This window comes from Argentina silus (genome assembly GCF_951799395.1).
Source record: "Argentina silus genome assembly, chromosome: 20".
In the NCBI taxonomy this organism is placed as follows: domain Eukaryota; kingdom Metazoa; phylum Chordata; class Actinopteri; order Argentiniformes; family Argentinidae; genus Argentina; species Argentina silus.
Window position 1 is genome coordinate 10,418,915 of NC_139674.1, and position 14,094 is coordinate 10,433,008.

The following is a 14,094-nucleotide window of genomic DNA, read 5'->3' on the forward strand; positions in this document are numbered from 1 at the left end:
CACCCGCACACGCACCCGCAACCGCACGCACACACACACACACACACACACACACACACACACACACACACACACACACACACACACACACAGCTTTAGTATGTGCAAGCCATGAGAGGTAGTGGGTGGACTATTATCGATTGCCTTTTATGAGTTTCAAAAATGTTGAGGAATGTGATTGTATGGGCAAAATATGTGAAACCATTGTTAAGTATCGCCCAAACTGATTTTTAACAATCCTTACAATGCCCACATACTTTTAGGCTACTTGTCCATTAAGCAGGGATAGATAGATGGCCATTAAGCAGGGATAGATAGATGGCCATTAAGCAGGGTATAGTGTTGCGTAGCTAAATCTCCAATAACAAGTCAAAATGAAGCCAGAAAAGATGCTATGTCTTATACTGTATAATGCATTTCAACTTAATTTTCATGTTGTCAAATAAGAGAAACCACAGAAGCATAGAGATGAGAGATAAGATAGATAAGAGATAAGAAACAAAGAGAAAAAAGAACCCACACGATTGCAGTTACAATTGACTATAATTGCATAATATTCAATGATCCAGCTCTTTATCCGTTCCTCAACCAAATAGTCCAGTATCCATTTCCATGTGATAGTACAGACAGATCAGATCAGTCATACAGTACACCCCCATCATAATTAAATCATATTGCATTGTTACACCAACCAATAAATGGTACCTCAATGAAGGTCAACAAGTTTTACAAATGCTGAGGAAATGTCTGTTGTGATGTTGTGATATCATGGGTAAGCCATAGTGAGATACTGCCCACATAGATTTTTTAAAAGTTAAAAGTTTGTTACATAAAAGACAAAATAAAAGATCCCATGATGCAATTTATCATTTAATGTCTAAATTATCAAATCGAAAAAACACAGAATTAGAACACGAGAGATCAGAAAGAAAGCATTTAGTATTCTGTAAAAATAAACCATAGAAATTACAGAGGGGTCAGTGTAGTGAAACCATGTGACATCCCAAAGGCCTCTTATAAGAGAATCTAAGATGTTTATCATGGGAAAAGCATAGCAAATAGTTTTTCATTATTATAATGTGACACAACAAATCTAAAGTTCTAAATTTTACAAGTTCAGTAAATTTGACAGGTCAGAACAGTCTTTGTGATTGACAGGAGAGATAATCAGAGGGGCAGAGTTACCACCATCATTTGGTTGAAGACAGAAGAATGGGTAAAGTTTCTCAGTGAAGATGCAACCTGTGAAAGAGTAGATATGAGACCTAGCCTCCACATCATAAAAGGATACCTGACCCTCCTCATAATCCACAAACACCCCCACCTTCTGGAGCTTCTCTTTCAGGGAGAGGGGGACAGGTGTTTCTTCGACAGCCTTATATTCATCTCCATTCTCCAGCCACAAGGTCCAGTAGCCATACCCAGGTGAGAGTGTAATACTCCCCTTTCTGTTGATGGACTCTCTCGCCACTCCAACAGCCCAGTCCATCTTCCCCTTAACCTGCACCTCATAATAAAATCTCCCTGTAGCGAACCCCTCCTTTACCAAGACACTACCAACACAATCAAACCTCTCTGGATTGTCAGGGAGATTCTGAGCTTTGTATCCATTTCTCACTTGTTTCCCATCCTCAGACAGGATGAGAGATGTATGTGCTGTATCAGGGTCCAGAGTCACATTCACTGCATACTGCTGCATTCTCTTCAGTTTGACTTCAGGCAGCTTCTCCATCTCTGTATTCAGTGTCTCCTCCAGCTGAGACACAGCTCTCCTCACAGACCCCACATTCAGATCACGTTGAACACTGATTTTATACCAGTCCTTGGTGAGTGGAAGGTTACAAAGGGATGGGAAGCTCTGAAGGAGATGGATATGATCTTCGGTGTGTGAGAGCTCCTCCAGCTCAGTGCTTCTCCTCTTTAACTCAGTAATTTCTTGCTTTAGCTCTTTAATGAGCTCTTCAGCCCGCCTCTCTGCTGATTTCTGCTTCTCCTCAATCACCTCAATGAGTTCAGCCTGGCTTCTCTCAATAGAGCGCACCAGAGCAGTGAAGACCTGCACGCTGTCTGATATCTCTCTCTCTGTGTCTCTCTTGCTGAGCTCTACTGATTGTTTGATCTCTTTAACCTTCTGAACTCGTGAATGCATTATCTGCTGCACTTCTGCCATCATCCTTCCCAGTTTCGCCATCTTCTCTCCATACTCTTCCTCTATAGGGACGGTGTTGTGAGTTGTGTGGTCTGTTTTGAAACATAAGAAACAAACACAGGTCTGGTCGCTCCTACAGAACAGCTCAGGAGGTCTCTCATGCTTCTTACACATTCTGTCTTCCAGGTTCTCTACAGGGTTGATCAGCTTGTGTCTCTTAAAGGCAGCGATTCTCTGATGAGGCTCCAGGTGAGTCTCACAATAAGAGGCCAGACACACCAGGCAGGACTTCAGGGCTTTGAGCTTGGTCCCAGTGCAGACGTCACAGGCCACTTCTCCAAGTTTGACAGGATGTCGGTCTGGGCTGCTGGTAACTGTCACTTGAACTGACTTCCTGAACTGAGCAGCCATCTCAGAAATGAATGTATTGACAAAGAGATCTGGTCTCTTCTCAAATGTTTTTTTACACATTGGACACTGGCACAGGTCATTGCTATCCCAGTACTTTCTGATACAAAATACACAGAAATTGTGTCCACATGGAATTGTGACAGGCTCAGTGAACACATCCAGACAGATAGAACACAGGAACTGCTCTTCAGACAGGAGACTGCTGCAGGTAGTCATATCTGAACAGAGACCAAAAGTATAATTATAAGTTATTTCCTGAAATAACCTAGTTTTGGCTTTTGAGTTATTAAAATTGATTTATTAGATTAGATCAATCAATTACAGAACACATAACAACCAGTAAAAAATGTCTAACCAGAGTCAGTCATACTTTAAACATTGACGTTTATAAGGTTTATCTCACCTGTCCAAGTGAATCTCTTAACTTGTGTGTCTGTGAGAGAGTGAGCCGTCTCTATTATTTCTATCTATGTTGTCAAAAGAGACGCTATGGACTGTCGTATTAAAAGATATTCGAAGAGCTGGAGAGTTCGCTCCGTACACAACGCATGTTTCGTTTCACCACTTTAGTTTCACTTCAGCAAAGTGACGTGAAATGCGCCTCCCCAAACAGCTGGAGCAGAGTTAACCCTGAACTATCTCTCATCTTGATTAACTGGATTACGGCAAGGATTTAAAAATGATAACCGAGAATCTGATGAATTGTCCAAATAAAGAGGTGTCGTATATCTGCACAGTGAATGTCATTCATTCTATTACAAGTTTGGACAGACAGGCAGACAAGCACACTGACATACGGACGGACCGACAGGTGTCCCATAACAGGTGACTTTATTTGTCAAGTTGGGAAATTAATGTTTGATATGTGCAGTGGTAAGCCAAATAAACCACTAAATAAACAGATCAGTCATACAGTACACCCCCATCATAATTAAATCATATTGCATTGTTACACCAACCAATAAATGGTACCTCAATGAAGGTCAACAAGTTTTACAAATGCTGAGGAAATGTCTGTTATGATGTTGTGATATCATGGGTAAGCCATAGTGAGATACTGCCCACATAGATTTTTAAAAAATTAAAAGTTTGTTACATAAAAGACAAAATAAAAGATCCCATGATGCAATTTATCATTTAATGTCTAAATTATCAAATCGAAAAAACACAGAATTAGAACACGAGAGATCAGAAAGAAAGCATTTAGTATTCTGTAAAAATAAACAATAGAAATTACAGAGGGGTCAGTGTAGTGAAACCATGTGACATCCCAAAGGCCTCTTATAAGAGAATCTAAGATGTTTATCATGGGAAAAGCATAGCAAATAGTTTTTCATTGTTATAATGTGACACAACAAATCTAAAGTTCTAAATTTTACAAGTTCAGTAAATTTGACAGGTCAGAACAGTCTTTGTGATTGACAGGAGAGATGATCAGAGGGGCAGAGTTACCACCATCATTGGGTTGAAGACAGAAGTATGGGTAAAGTTTCTCAGTGAAGATGCAACCAGTGAAAGAGTAGATATGAGACCTAGCCTCCACATCATAAAAGGATACCTGACCCTCCTCATAATCCACAAACACCCCCACCTTCTGGGGCCTCTCTTTCAAGGAGAGGGGGACAGATGGTTCTTCAAGGGCCTCATATTCATCTCCATTCTCCAGCCACAAGCTCCAGTAGCCATCCCCAGGTGAGAGTGTAATCTCCCCCTTTCTGTTGATGGACTCTCTCGCCACTCCAACAGCCCAGTCCATCTTCCCCTTAACCTGCACCTCATAGTAAAATCTCCCTGTAGCGAACCCCTCCTTTACCAAGACACTACCAACACAATCAAACCTCTCTGGATTGTCAGGCAGATTCTGTGGGGTTTCTCCTGTTGTCACTTGTGACCCATCCTCAGACAGAATAAGATATGGGTTAGCGGTATCAGGGTCCAGAGTCACATTCACTGCCAAGTGTTGCATCCTCTTCAACTCAGCGTCACAAAACTTCACTTTTCTTTCTATCTCTTTACTTAATGTCTTCTCCAGCTGACACACAGCTCTCCTCATAGTCCCCACCCACAGATTATTGTCTACACTGTTCTCAGACTTGGTGTGTGGAGGGGTGCACAAGGTTGGGAAGCTCTGGAGGAGGTGGAAGTGGTCATCAGTGTGAGACAGCTGCTCCAGCTCAGCGCTTCTTCTCTTTAGCACAGCCATTTCCTGCTCCAGCTCTTTAATGAGCCCTTCAGCCCGCCTCTCTGCTGCTTTCTGCTTCTCCTCAACCACCTCAACGAGTTCAGCCTGGCGTCTCTCAATAGAGCGCACCAGAGCAGTGAAGACCTGCACACTGTCTGCTATCTCCCTCTTTGCTTCTCTCTTGTTAACCTCTACTGAGTGTTTGATCTCTTTAACCTTCTGAACTCGTGTTTGCATCATCTCCCGCACTTCTACCATCATCACCCCCAGCTTTGCCATCTTCTCTCTATATTCCTCCTCTATGAGGACGGTGTCATGAGTCTTGTGGTCTGTTGGTATACACAAGACACAAACAAAGGTCTGGTCACTCCTACAGAACAGCTCAGGAAGTCTCTCATGCTTCTTACAAATTCTGTCTTCCAGGTTCTCTACAGGGTTGATCAGATTGTGTCTCTTTAAGACAGCGACTCTTTGATGAGGTTCCAGGTGAGTCTCACAGTAAGAGGTCAAACACACCAGGCAGGACTTTAGAGCCTTTAGTTTGGTCCCATTGCAGATGTCACAGGCCACTTCTCCAGGTCTAGCAGGGTGTTGGTCAAGGCTGCTGATAGCATTCAGTTGAACTGACTTCCTGAGCTGAGCAGCCATCTCAGAAATGAACATATTGACAAAGAGATCTGGTCTCCTATCAAATGTTTTTTTACACATTGGACACTGGCATAAGCCATTGTTATCCCAGTAATTTCTGATACAGGCCATGCAAAAGTTGTGTCCACATGGAATCACAACAGGCTCAGTGAACACATCCAGACAAATAGAACACAGGAACTGCTCTTCAGACAGGAGACTGCTGCAGGTGGCCATATCTGGACAGAGATCAAGAATTAAATTATAAATTACTTCCCGAAAGTACCTAGTTCCAGCTTTTGAGTTATTAACATAGCTTCATTTGATTATATCAATTTTGGCACACATGTTTTCACTCTGTAGCAACCAGTAGAACATGACATGTACTGTAATCAATGTTGATACTATTAAACAATGACGTGCCCTTCAGGCAGGAGACTGCTGGAGGTGGCCAGATCTGGGCAGAGACTAGTAATTAAATTATAATACAATTTCCTGAAATTACTTCACTTCGAAATGGTTTCAGCTTTTTCAGCTGTTAACATAGCCCTGTGAGATGAGCCACGCCATCTAACAACTAGTAGAAAATGACGTAGTGTATGTAAACATACAGCAGGCTAAACAACTCACCTGTGTGTGTCTGTGAAAGAGTCGGGGTGTTGTCTCTGTTATGTTACCAAAAGAAGCCCACAGTCAGAGACTCTGTGTTGTGGTATAGTGAGATTACCAATGTGTTTGAGAGAGATTAGCGTCCCGTACACAAGGACATATCCTACCACTTCAGTTTCACTTTAGCAAAGTGACGTTGCAATGCTTCTGCTCTTCCTGGAGTGGACTTAACCCTTTGAACCCTGTCTCATTTCTATTGACTGGATTTATGGCAAGGATTTGAAATGGATAACAGAGAATCACACACGCGCGCGCGCGCGCACACACACACATGTTTGGTGTTTGGTTTCTCCACGGCCAGTCTGTATTTGACTGTGGCTTCTCATCCATGCCCCCCCCCCCCCCCCACTCGTCGTCAGGGAAGGCATTAAAGAGTTTAACAGGCTACAAAGGGACGCTATAAACTAACGATGGTGAAACGGGGCAGGACAGACAGGCGCATGGCGAGGAATAGAAATGAGCTGACTTCTAAAGGAAGCGTACTAAGTATGTCGTTTATTTGTCTTTCATTTTCGATAGTATCCGTACAGTAGGTGGTGTAGGGCTACTGTCAAGTGGGCCGTGATTAAAAAATACCAAATTGGCTCCAGAATTTGTAGCTAATGATAACAACTCTCACAAAATCATCATGGTCAGGGTCAATTCTTCTTATTACCCTAAGTGAAAAACTGGCATGATGGATACTGCACCCTCTAGTAATGTTGTTTGGGTAGACTGATGACAGGTGACTACCACACTGACCCTTCCCCAGTAGGAGTCCATCGAACCTTAATGGGGGTTATGGGCTTATTGGGTTACTGAGATGTAGTTAGAAACAGAATAGCCATCCTGTTTGTCAGAAAGCTACAGTAGAACTCTGAACACAATATTTTTCATTCTAACATCTGTGAGTTATTAACTAGGGCCTAGGCATATGCTTAGATTGTGACACACACTGCACATGTAGATCTGAGAGGACAAGAGTCAATTGACTTGCTCCCGAATTCAATAAATTGCAGATAAAGGGCTTCAGGGATAACACAAAAAAATAAGAAAAATAAATATTGTTCTTATGTAGGAAGAATGTTGAATTTGAAATGCTCAACAAATCAGTTAGGCTGCACACTTAGACCTGATTAAAATGAGGCCCTGGGAGTCGTATATAGTTACTCTCCCTATGGGTTTGATAAGATATTGTTTTGCAAACAATGAAAACTGTATCAGGAAATGCAAAAATATAAATTGAAATCTGTCTCCATGACAATTGGGTAACAAGCACTTAACCCCAGGTATCCAGCGGGAGGTCTCTCTCACATGAAGTACTCCTTTCACGAGAACAATAGGGAACCTGATTTCCAATCTAACTCTTTCTCCGAGCACATTTCTTTTGGTCCTCACATTGTCAGGTATAGACCTAGCCATGCTGAGAGCTCGTACTTTTAATTTGTTCCTGGGGATATTTAATAGACCTCTGTCACTCCTTCTTCATTGTCTAGCCCACCCTAATACTCTCCCCCAGCATTCCCTCATAATTGACTCCACATAAATAACCGCCAAACCATGCCAGTCGAATCAATGCTGTCCCACTCTCTGTGAAAATGTGAAATTAGCCTTTGACTACAGGGATTGGGGAGGTCTGCCACTTAATCAGTAGCTTGGGTGCTTTGTATAATGAAGAGGGAGTTGCTGATAAAATCACCCTCCTTGTTCTTGACCACTTGATCAGGATGGGTGATGTGAAGTGTCTATGCCTAAAGTAAAGCTTCTAAAATAATCACATATGTATAAGATGTCAAAGCCTATATACAGTATATGGCCATCTGAGTCCACATTTTACATTAGAAAAGCCCATTTGTCAGGGCTGGTGATTCAAAAGCCTGTAACAGTAACTTGAAAGGAAATATACCCCTAGATTCTGACTCACAGATACATAAATGACATTTATTTCTTCATCATTTACACAATTACTGCTTAATTTTAGTTTGGAGGCTGTTTTTAAAGAAATATATCTAACAATAAGACTAAATTATTTGACCTATTACTTATAGGCGATCTAAAAAGAACAGGCTCCTCACAACTAACTTTATTGGCTCCATTTGTGCATACAATTACAATGTAATAACAATATTGTAATATTGTATCAAGAGTCCTAACATCAATGGTTCTACTACAGTGTGTAGGCTATATTTGCATCCAATCAATGAGCGGATAGTGGTTTCATTTCCTTTTCACCCCACAATGACCCCTCATTCCTCCTGGACTGGACGATAGGGAAGCAACAGCTCGTTTGAAAACATTGATTAAATCCTACGGGCTACGCAACAGTAACGGGACTACTATTTTTCCAATTAATTCACAAAAGAAAGGGGGATTTGGTGAGTAGGTTATTTTCATGATTCGGCTACTTTCCAGAACTGAGATGCAAGCAAAGCGTCAACTTTCTCTACTTAACGCAGGTGCAATGGGATTTTATTTTCGGGACGCCTGTATACGGCCTCCGAAGGTAGCGGATACCCTTTGAATGAATACTCATTTGATATTTCAAAAATATAGTCGACAGAATAGACAACAGTTTTCTATTTCAGATCTGATCAAAGTCCGAATGTGAGAGGGAGTCTGCAAACCACAGCTGAACTTGCAACGGTGAATATCGCAATAGCCCATGAATACAGACCAGTAGGCTTTTTTACGAGATGACTCAAGACTCAAAACACTGATACGCATCTAACATCTGTAAACATCAGACACCATCTAAAGCGATTGTTTTTGCGGTTAGAAATCGATTTCAGCGATCTCGCCGGTGTCATATTGCCTCTATTTTGCCTCTCACAATACATGTCAATAATCAAGCGAAACATCTGCTATAAATCACCTCTAGATCAGCATAACATGTACTGTACAGAAGCCTGTATATGCGAGTTTGACGACTGTGTCTCTCTATTTGCCGACATGTGTTATTAAGGCGTCATAACGACTGAATTTGAATATTTATATAATATGTATTTATGACGTGTGTTATTTGCGTAGCCCACTCATGAAACATCTGGATAAAAACCCTAACCTACAATGCTCCTGTCAAGGATCTTTTAACTCATCTTGCTTTGATTTAGTCTAGTAACAGGCCGTCTGAGGGAAAATAACTTTCAGCTCCGATGCCTTCATCAAATGGGGGACACAGCCACATCTCATGACCTGCTCTTGCCTCTGCCCTGCTCAGTGGTCTGGTCTGGTGCACCCACTTGGGGAAAACACCACAATGCATGTCTTCAACACAGTCCCTCTGTAAACAAATGTTAAGAGCTCCCCATAGACCACAACCCATGGCATTGGATCTTCATAGCCAATTGAACGCCTTTTGCGCTGTGTTTTACCCAACGTCACTGTACTCCACCAAACAGTCACCAGTTATCTGTCAATAATAATAAACCATTTGAATCATTGAAGACTCAAGTTGTATCACACTTTTAACTGCAGCCTCGTAAACTGCAGCTGTATAATTTGTTTCATGGAGCATGGGGGAAAGAAATCTCCACAAGCATTAGCTGGTGTGGCTAATCTATAATTACCAGCTGGCCAGATTGTCTTATGGGAGCGCATATGCACTCTGTACTGTTATTAGCTTCAGGACTAGCATACAGATGCCTCAATCGGCTTTCACTGGCAGTCCTTTTTGTCGAATGATTGACAGATCAATGTTATGGGTTTAGGTGTTCACCGCCACTAAGCCCTTTGTTTACACTGGTGCAAGTGTAGACTTAATTAATGATTCATTTGTTTATTGTCGGTCCACTGCTCTGAATCATTGACTGTTGTGGTTTGTGAATAACTATGTGTGGTTATAGTGGCCTCTAGAAACACTGATTCCGACACACTATGTTGAGTAGACTAGCAAAGTAAACATATTTAGAATGCACTTGAAATACCTCAGTTTCAGTTAAATTATTAGTTTCATGGAAGCTATTATGCTGTAATGACTAGGCTATACAACCGTTTCTCATAAGTAGTTGACTTTCTTTTTGTTTAGTGAAGCTAATCCAGCAATGGACAGATTGAACATTGTCATATCGTGAGTGATTGAGCTGACAACTTAATGATACTGTCAAAGCAGTGTGTCAATCAAGGATTTAAGAATTTCTCACCATCTCCCCCTGAGACTGAAATACTGTTACCAGCTGTGTGTGTGTGTGTGTGTGTGTGTGTGTGTGTGTGTGTGTGTGTGTGTGTGTGTGTGCGCATGTGTCTGTGTACGTGCGTGCGTGCGTGCGTGAGTGTGTGCGTGCGTGTGTGTGTTATTCAAAGTCCTTGCACAAAGACCTTCATTTTGGCGCCGGGTGTAAGCTTTTGTTATGACACACAACGCCTCTGCACAAAGTGTGCACAAAGTGTGAGGGTAGGCCTAATCAACGTCATTTGTCTGGTACAGGGATACAGCTGCTTATTACACTGAGGAGGAACAGAGGGGCAGTCTGACTGGTGTCCCTGTAATGTGGGCTATTTAAAGTGATTGTTTATCTTGGGGTTGTGCTGTGTGATATGTTATTGTCCCTCCGACTGTTATTGTCCCTCCAAACTTGGGAAAAAGTTAAGAGAACGGTTGAGAAGTTCTTTGAAACTGCCAGATTGAGTTTTTGTATTGGCCTAACCTGTTATTCCGCCTTTCAATCCTTGTTGTTGTGAGAACAATCAAGCTCTTCGAAACTGCCAGGTGGAATTTAGATGAGGCCTTCCCACATGTACCAGTTTGAGTTTTTAATCGGTGTAACCCTGTTTTTATCCTTCAATTCTTGCAAAAACATTGTCAAGAGAACAGTGAGAGGGTCTGTTTGTGTGTTTTGTACCCTGCTTTTACAGTGTTGTGGAGGGGAGATGTCTGCCTTGTACAAAGATGACCAGGATGACTGGATGACAGTCTGTCTCAAGTACCTCCTCTTTGTCTTCAACTTCCTCTTCTGGGTGAGTATAACAACTCTGTAGAGTATACAGTACCAGAAATACTACCAGAAGTAATGTAGAAGAACAAGTCTTACATTGACAGAGTCATAGTAGCTGAGGGAAACACCAAAGGTAAAACACCAAAGGTTGCTTAGATTAGATATGGTATTGCATACGTTTACCTTAGCTATCCTCACCTTCTCTACAGTATGATATTCATGTTTTAGAGGAAGACATACAGTAGATGGAGAGAGAGAGAGAGAGAGAGAGAGAGAGAGAGAGAGAGAGTAGAGAGAAAAGAGAGATTAAGTGGAGGTGCAAGAGTATTAAGAAGTGGACTTGGCTCAGTGTAATCTATTATTAAGGGCCTGTCTGCGTAAGAACAAGGTGCAGTGTATCAAACGTGCTCCACAGCAGCTTGTGTACGTTTAATGTTTAATAATACAATACAGTTCACTGTATACTGAGCCCTCAGGCTGTGAAAAAGCCTCTGTGGACTCGGATATCAGATTCAAACAGGTTCTAAAAAGCTGAGACACACAGAGAGAGAGAGAGAGAGAGAGAGAGAGAGAGAGAGGTTGGGTGTGTGTTTATGTGTGTGTGTGTGTGCATGTGTGTGTGCATGTGTGTGTGTGTGTGTGTGTGTGTGTGTGTGTGTGTGTGTGTGTGTGTGTGTGTGTGCGTGCGTGCGTGTGTGTGTGTGTGTGTGCACGCGAGAGAGTGAGAGAGAGAGAGAGAGCGAGAGAGAGGGCTTGTAAAATGCACTACCATCCCTTTTTCCCATACCACTGTGTCATGCTCCCCAAACGACTTGGCGCCTCCTACAGGTCACACTGTGCAATGAGAATCAATGAGAGAAAAAAAAGACCTTGTCTGCCAGGCAGAGGGTACAGGCTTGAGTGCTTGTATAGCTTTTCATAACCGTTTTGTGCCTTGACCTACCTATCAGCACTGCGTCCTTTACGTTTCTAGAACAGGCTCTCCTGACACCTTCACTTTTGAACCAAAAATATTTCTTGTGAAATATTTCAGTGAACAAAAGTTTCCAACCAGGTCCTTAAACCATGACCCAATAAAGACATGGCCTTGCAAATATGACTATTACTTACTTCAAAGGACTTCCTCTATTGCATTTCAACACCTGTTCACATACCCTACCAAGAGCCTACCCATTCTCCTTTTAAACCTCTCACACACATTAAAGGCTTCAAAGTGTTCAATCCCCACTGTACGAAACAGTAACAGTACAGTCTTAGAAACAAGGGTTCTTCATTTGTCCCTGTAACGGCACCCTTCGAAGAATCTTGTTCGGGTCCATGTAGACCCATCTGGATTCCTATTAAGAACCCACTCTGGAAAGGGTTCAACATGGGACCCCAAAGGGTTTAACATGGGACCCAACAGGGTTCTTCATGGGACCCAAAAGTGTTTAACATGGAACCCAAAAGGAGTGTGCACTTTTAAGAGAGTAATAGAAAGTAAACTCCCCCCTCACTTTGCACTGTGGCCTAGTCCACTGTGTGCCTGGTGTGTTTTTGTCGTTTTGGAACAGTGGGGCTCGCTTTAGGGAGGAAAAGGATGGGAGGCTGAAAGGGACAGACTCTGTTAGGCATTTCCTCCTGGTGTGACATTGATGAGGAAAACAGATAAACAACATCCTGACGTAACCTAACAGTGTTTTTCAGGATTGTTTGTGGAGATGAATCATTATCGACTGACTTTGTTTGCTTCTCCTCTCTTCCTCCCTCGCTCTTTCTCGCTCTTTGTCATCTCTCCTCTCTTCCTGTGTGTCATGCTCTCTCTCTTTCTGTCTCTCTCTCTCTCTCTCTCTCTCTCTCTCTTTGTCATCCCTGCTCTCTTCCTGTCTCTCACATGCTCTTTCTCTTTCTGTCTCTCTCTCTGTCTCTGTCTCTGTCTCTCTCTCTTTGTCATCCCTGCTCTCTTCCTGTCTCTCACATGCTCTTTCTCTTTCTGTCTCTCTCTCTGTCTCTGTCTCTGTCTCTCTCTCTTTGTCATCCCTGCTCTCTTCCTGTCTCTCACATGCTCTTTCTCTTTCTCTTTCTCTCGCTCCATCTGTGCTTCTGCCCCCCTTTTCTGACTTTTTCAATTATACCCTTTGTCACTTCACTCTGTCATACCATGTCTCTGTTTGTCTTCCTCTTGCTCTCTCTGACACGCCCATTGTCACCCCATGCTCTCTCTTCCCTCCCTCCCTCCCTCCCTCCCTCCCTCCCTCCCTCCCTCCCTCTACCCCCCTCTCCTCTGTCTTTGTTTTGTCCTCTCTCCCTCCAACTTCTCTCTCTCTCTCCACTCTCTCTCTCTCTCTCTCTCTCTCTCTCTCTCTCTCTCTCTCTCTCTCTCTCTTTCTCTCTTTCTTCCCCTCTCCCTCTCAGTTGGGTGGTGTGGCGGTAATGGGCGTGGGCATCTGGACTCTGATTGACAAGAGTGACTACCTGAGCCTGCTGGCCTCCAGCACCTTTGCCGTGTCCGCCTACATCCTCATCCTGGCCGGAGGCCTGGTCATGGTCACAGGCTTCCTGGGCTGCTGCGCCGTCATCAGGGAGCAGAGGAGCTGCCTGTCCACGGTGAGGGAGCCCTCCCTGGGCATGGGGTTCTACTCCCAGCCCTCGGCTTAGGAAAGGCCTTGGTTCTTAAATGGAGACTCAGCGGTATGACATACTGTTGCCTCAAAGTAGCGGTAGAGATAGGCGGTGGGAAGCAAGATCATTAACTCACTTTTTTGGTCTAATTTTGGTGTTTTGACGTGCTCATGCACAGATGCCGACCGTTGATGTATGGAATCGCGAAGTGAAAATCAGGTTCGAGTGAAGCTGAAGTCATAGCACTTCCTGTGGTGATGTCATATCGCTGAGCCAACTTTTAAGATGACATTTCTGTAGAGTAGAGTCAATGCCTCCTCATGCCAGTTTTTGTGACAAAATATGGGTGAATATGCATGCTTGTTTTGTTGTAGCCCTTGGCCCAGGTTCCGGTGTATTCTACATCGTTGTACACATGTTGAAACATACAGTAGAGTACATAAACAGGTCATGTGACACCAGGTTACCGGGGAAACGAAAAGAACATGAATACAAGAATGAGAACAAAACCACCTATACTCTTGGTGCTCCCAAAGTGAACACGA

General features: G+C 43.0%; 2 protein-coding genes across 4 annotated transcripts in view; one reads left to right on the forward strand and one right to left on the reverse strand.

Moving 5' to 3' along the window:
- Positions 1-442: 442 nt before the first annotated feature.
- Positions 443-6,139, reverse strand: LOC310820305 (uncharacterized protein). Its single transcript, XM_083691886.1, has 4 exons — positions 6,000-6,139; positions 3,940-5,608; positions 2,916-2,929; positions 443-2,778 (listed from the first exon to the last, which is right to left on the reverse strand). Exons 2-4 carry the CDS (start codon positions 5,604-5,606, stop codon positions 1,109-1,111), a joined length of 3,351 nt encoding a protein of 1,116 aa, XP_083548012.1. The 5' UTR covers positions 5,607-5,608; positions 6,000-6,139; the 3' UTR covers positions 443-1,108.
- Positions 6,140-10,868: 4,729 nt separating this feature from the next.
- Positions 10,869-14,094, forward strand: part of tspan11 (tetraspanin 11) — a 15,659-nt gene continuing 12,433 nt past the window's right edge. For 2 of the 3 annotated variants that reach the window (XM_083692131.1, XM_083692130.1), the window contains exons 1-2: positions 10,869-10,970; positions 13,343-13,534. In XM_083692131.1, the coding sequence (XP_083548257.1) occupies positions 10,884-10,970; positions 13,343-13,534 (279 nt within the window). In that variant the 5' untranslated portion in view covers positions 10,869-10,883. The remainder of the gene's footprint in view (positions 10,971-13,342; positions 13,535-14,094) is intronic. The other variant, XM_083692129.1, reaches the window with a different exon arrangement.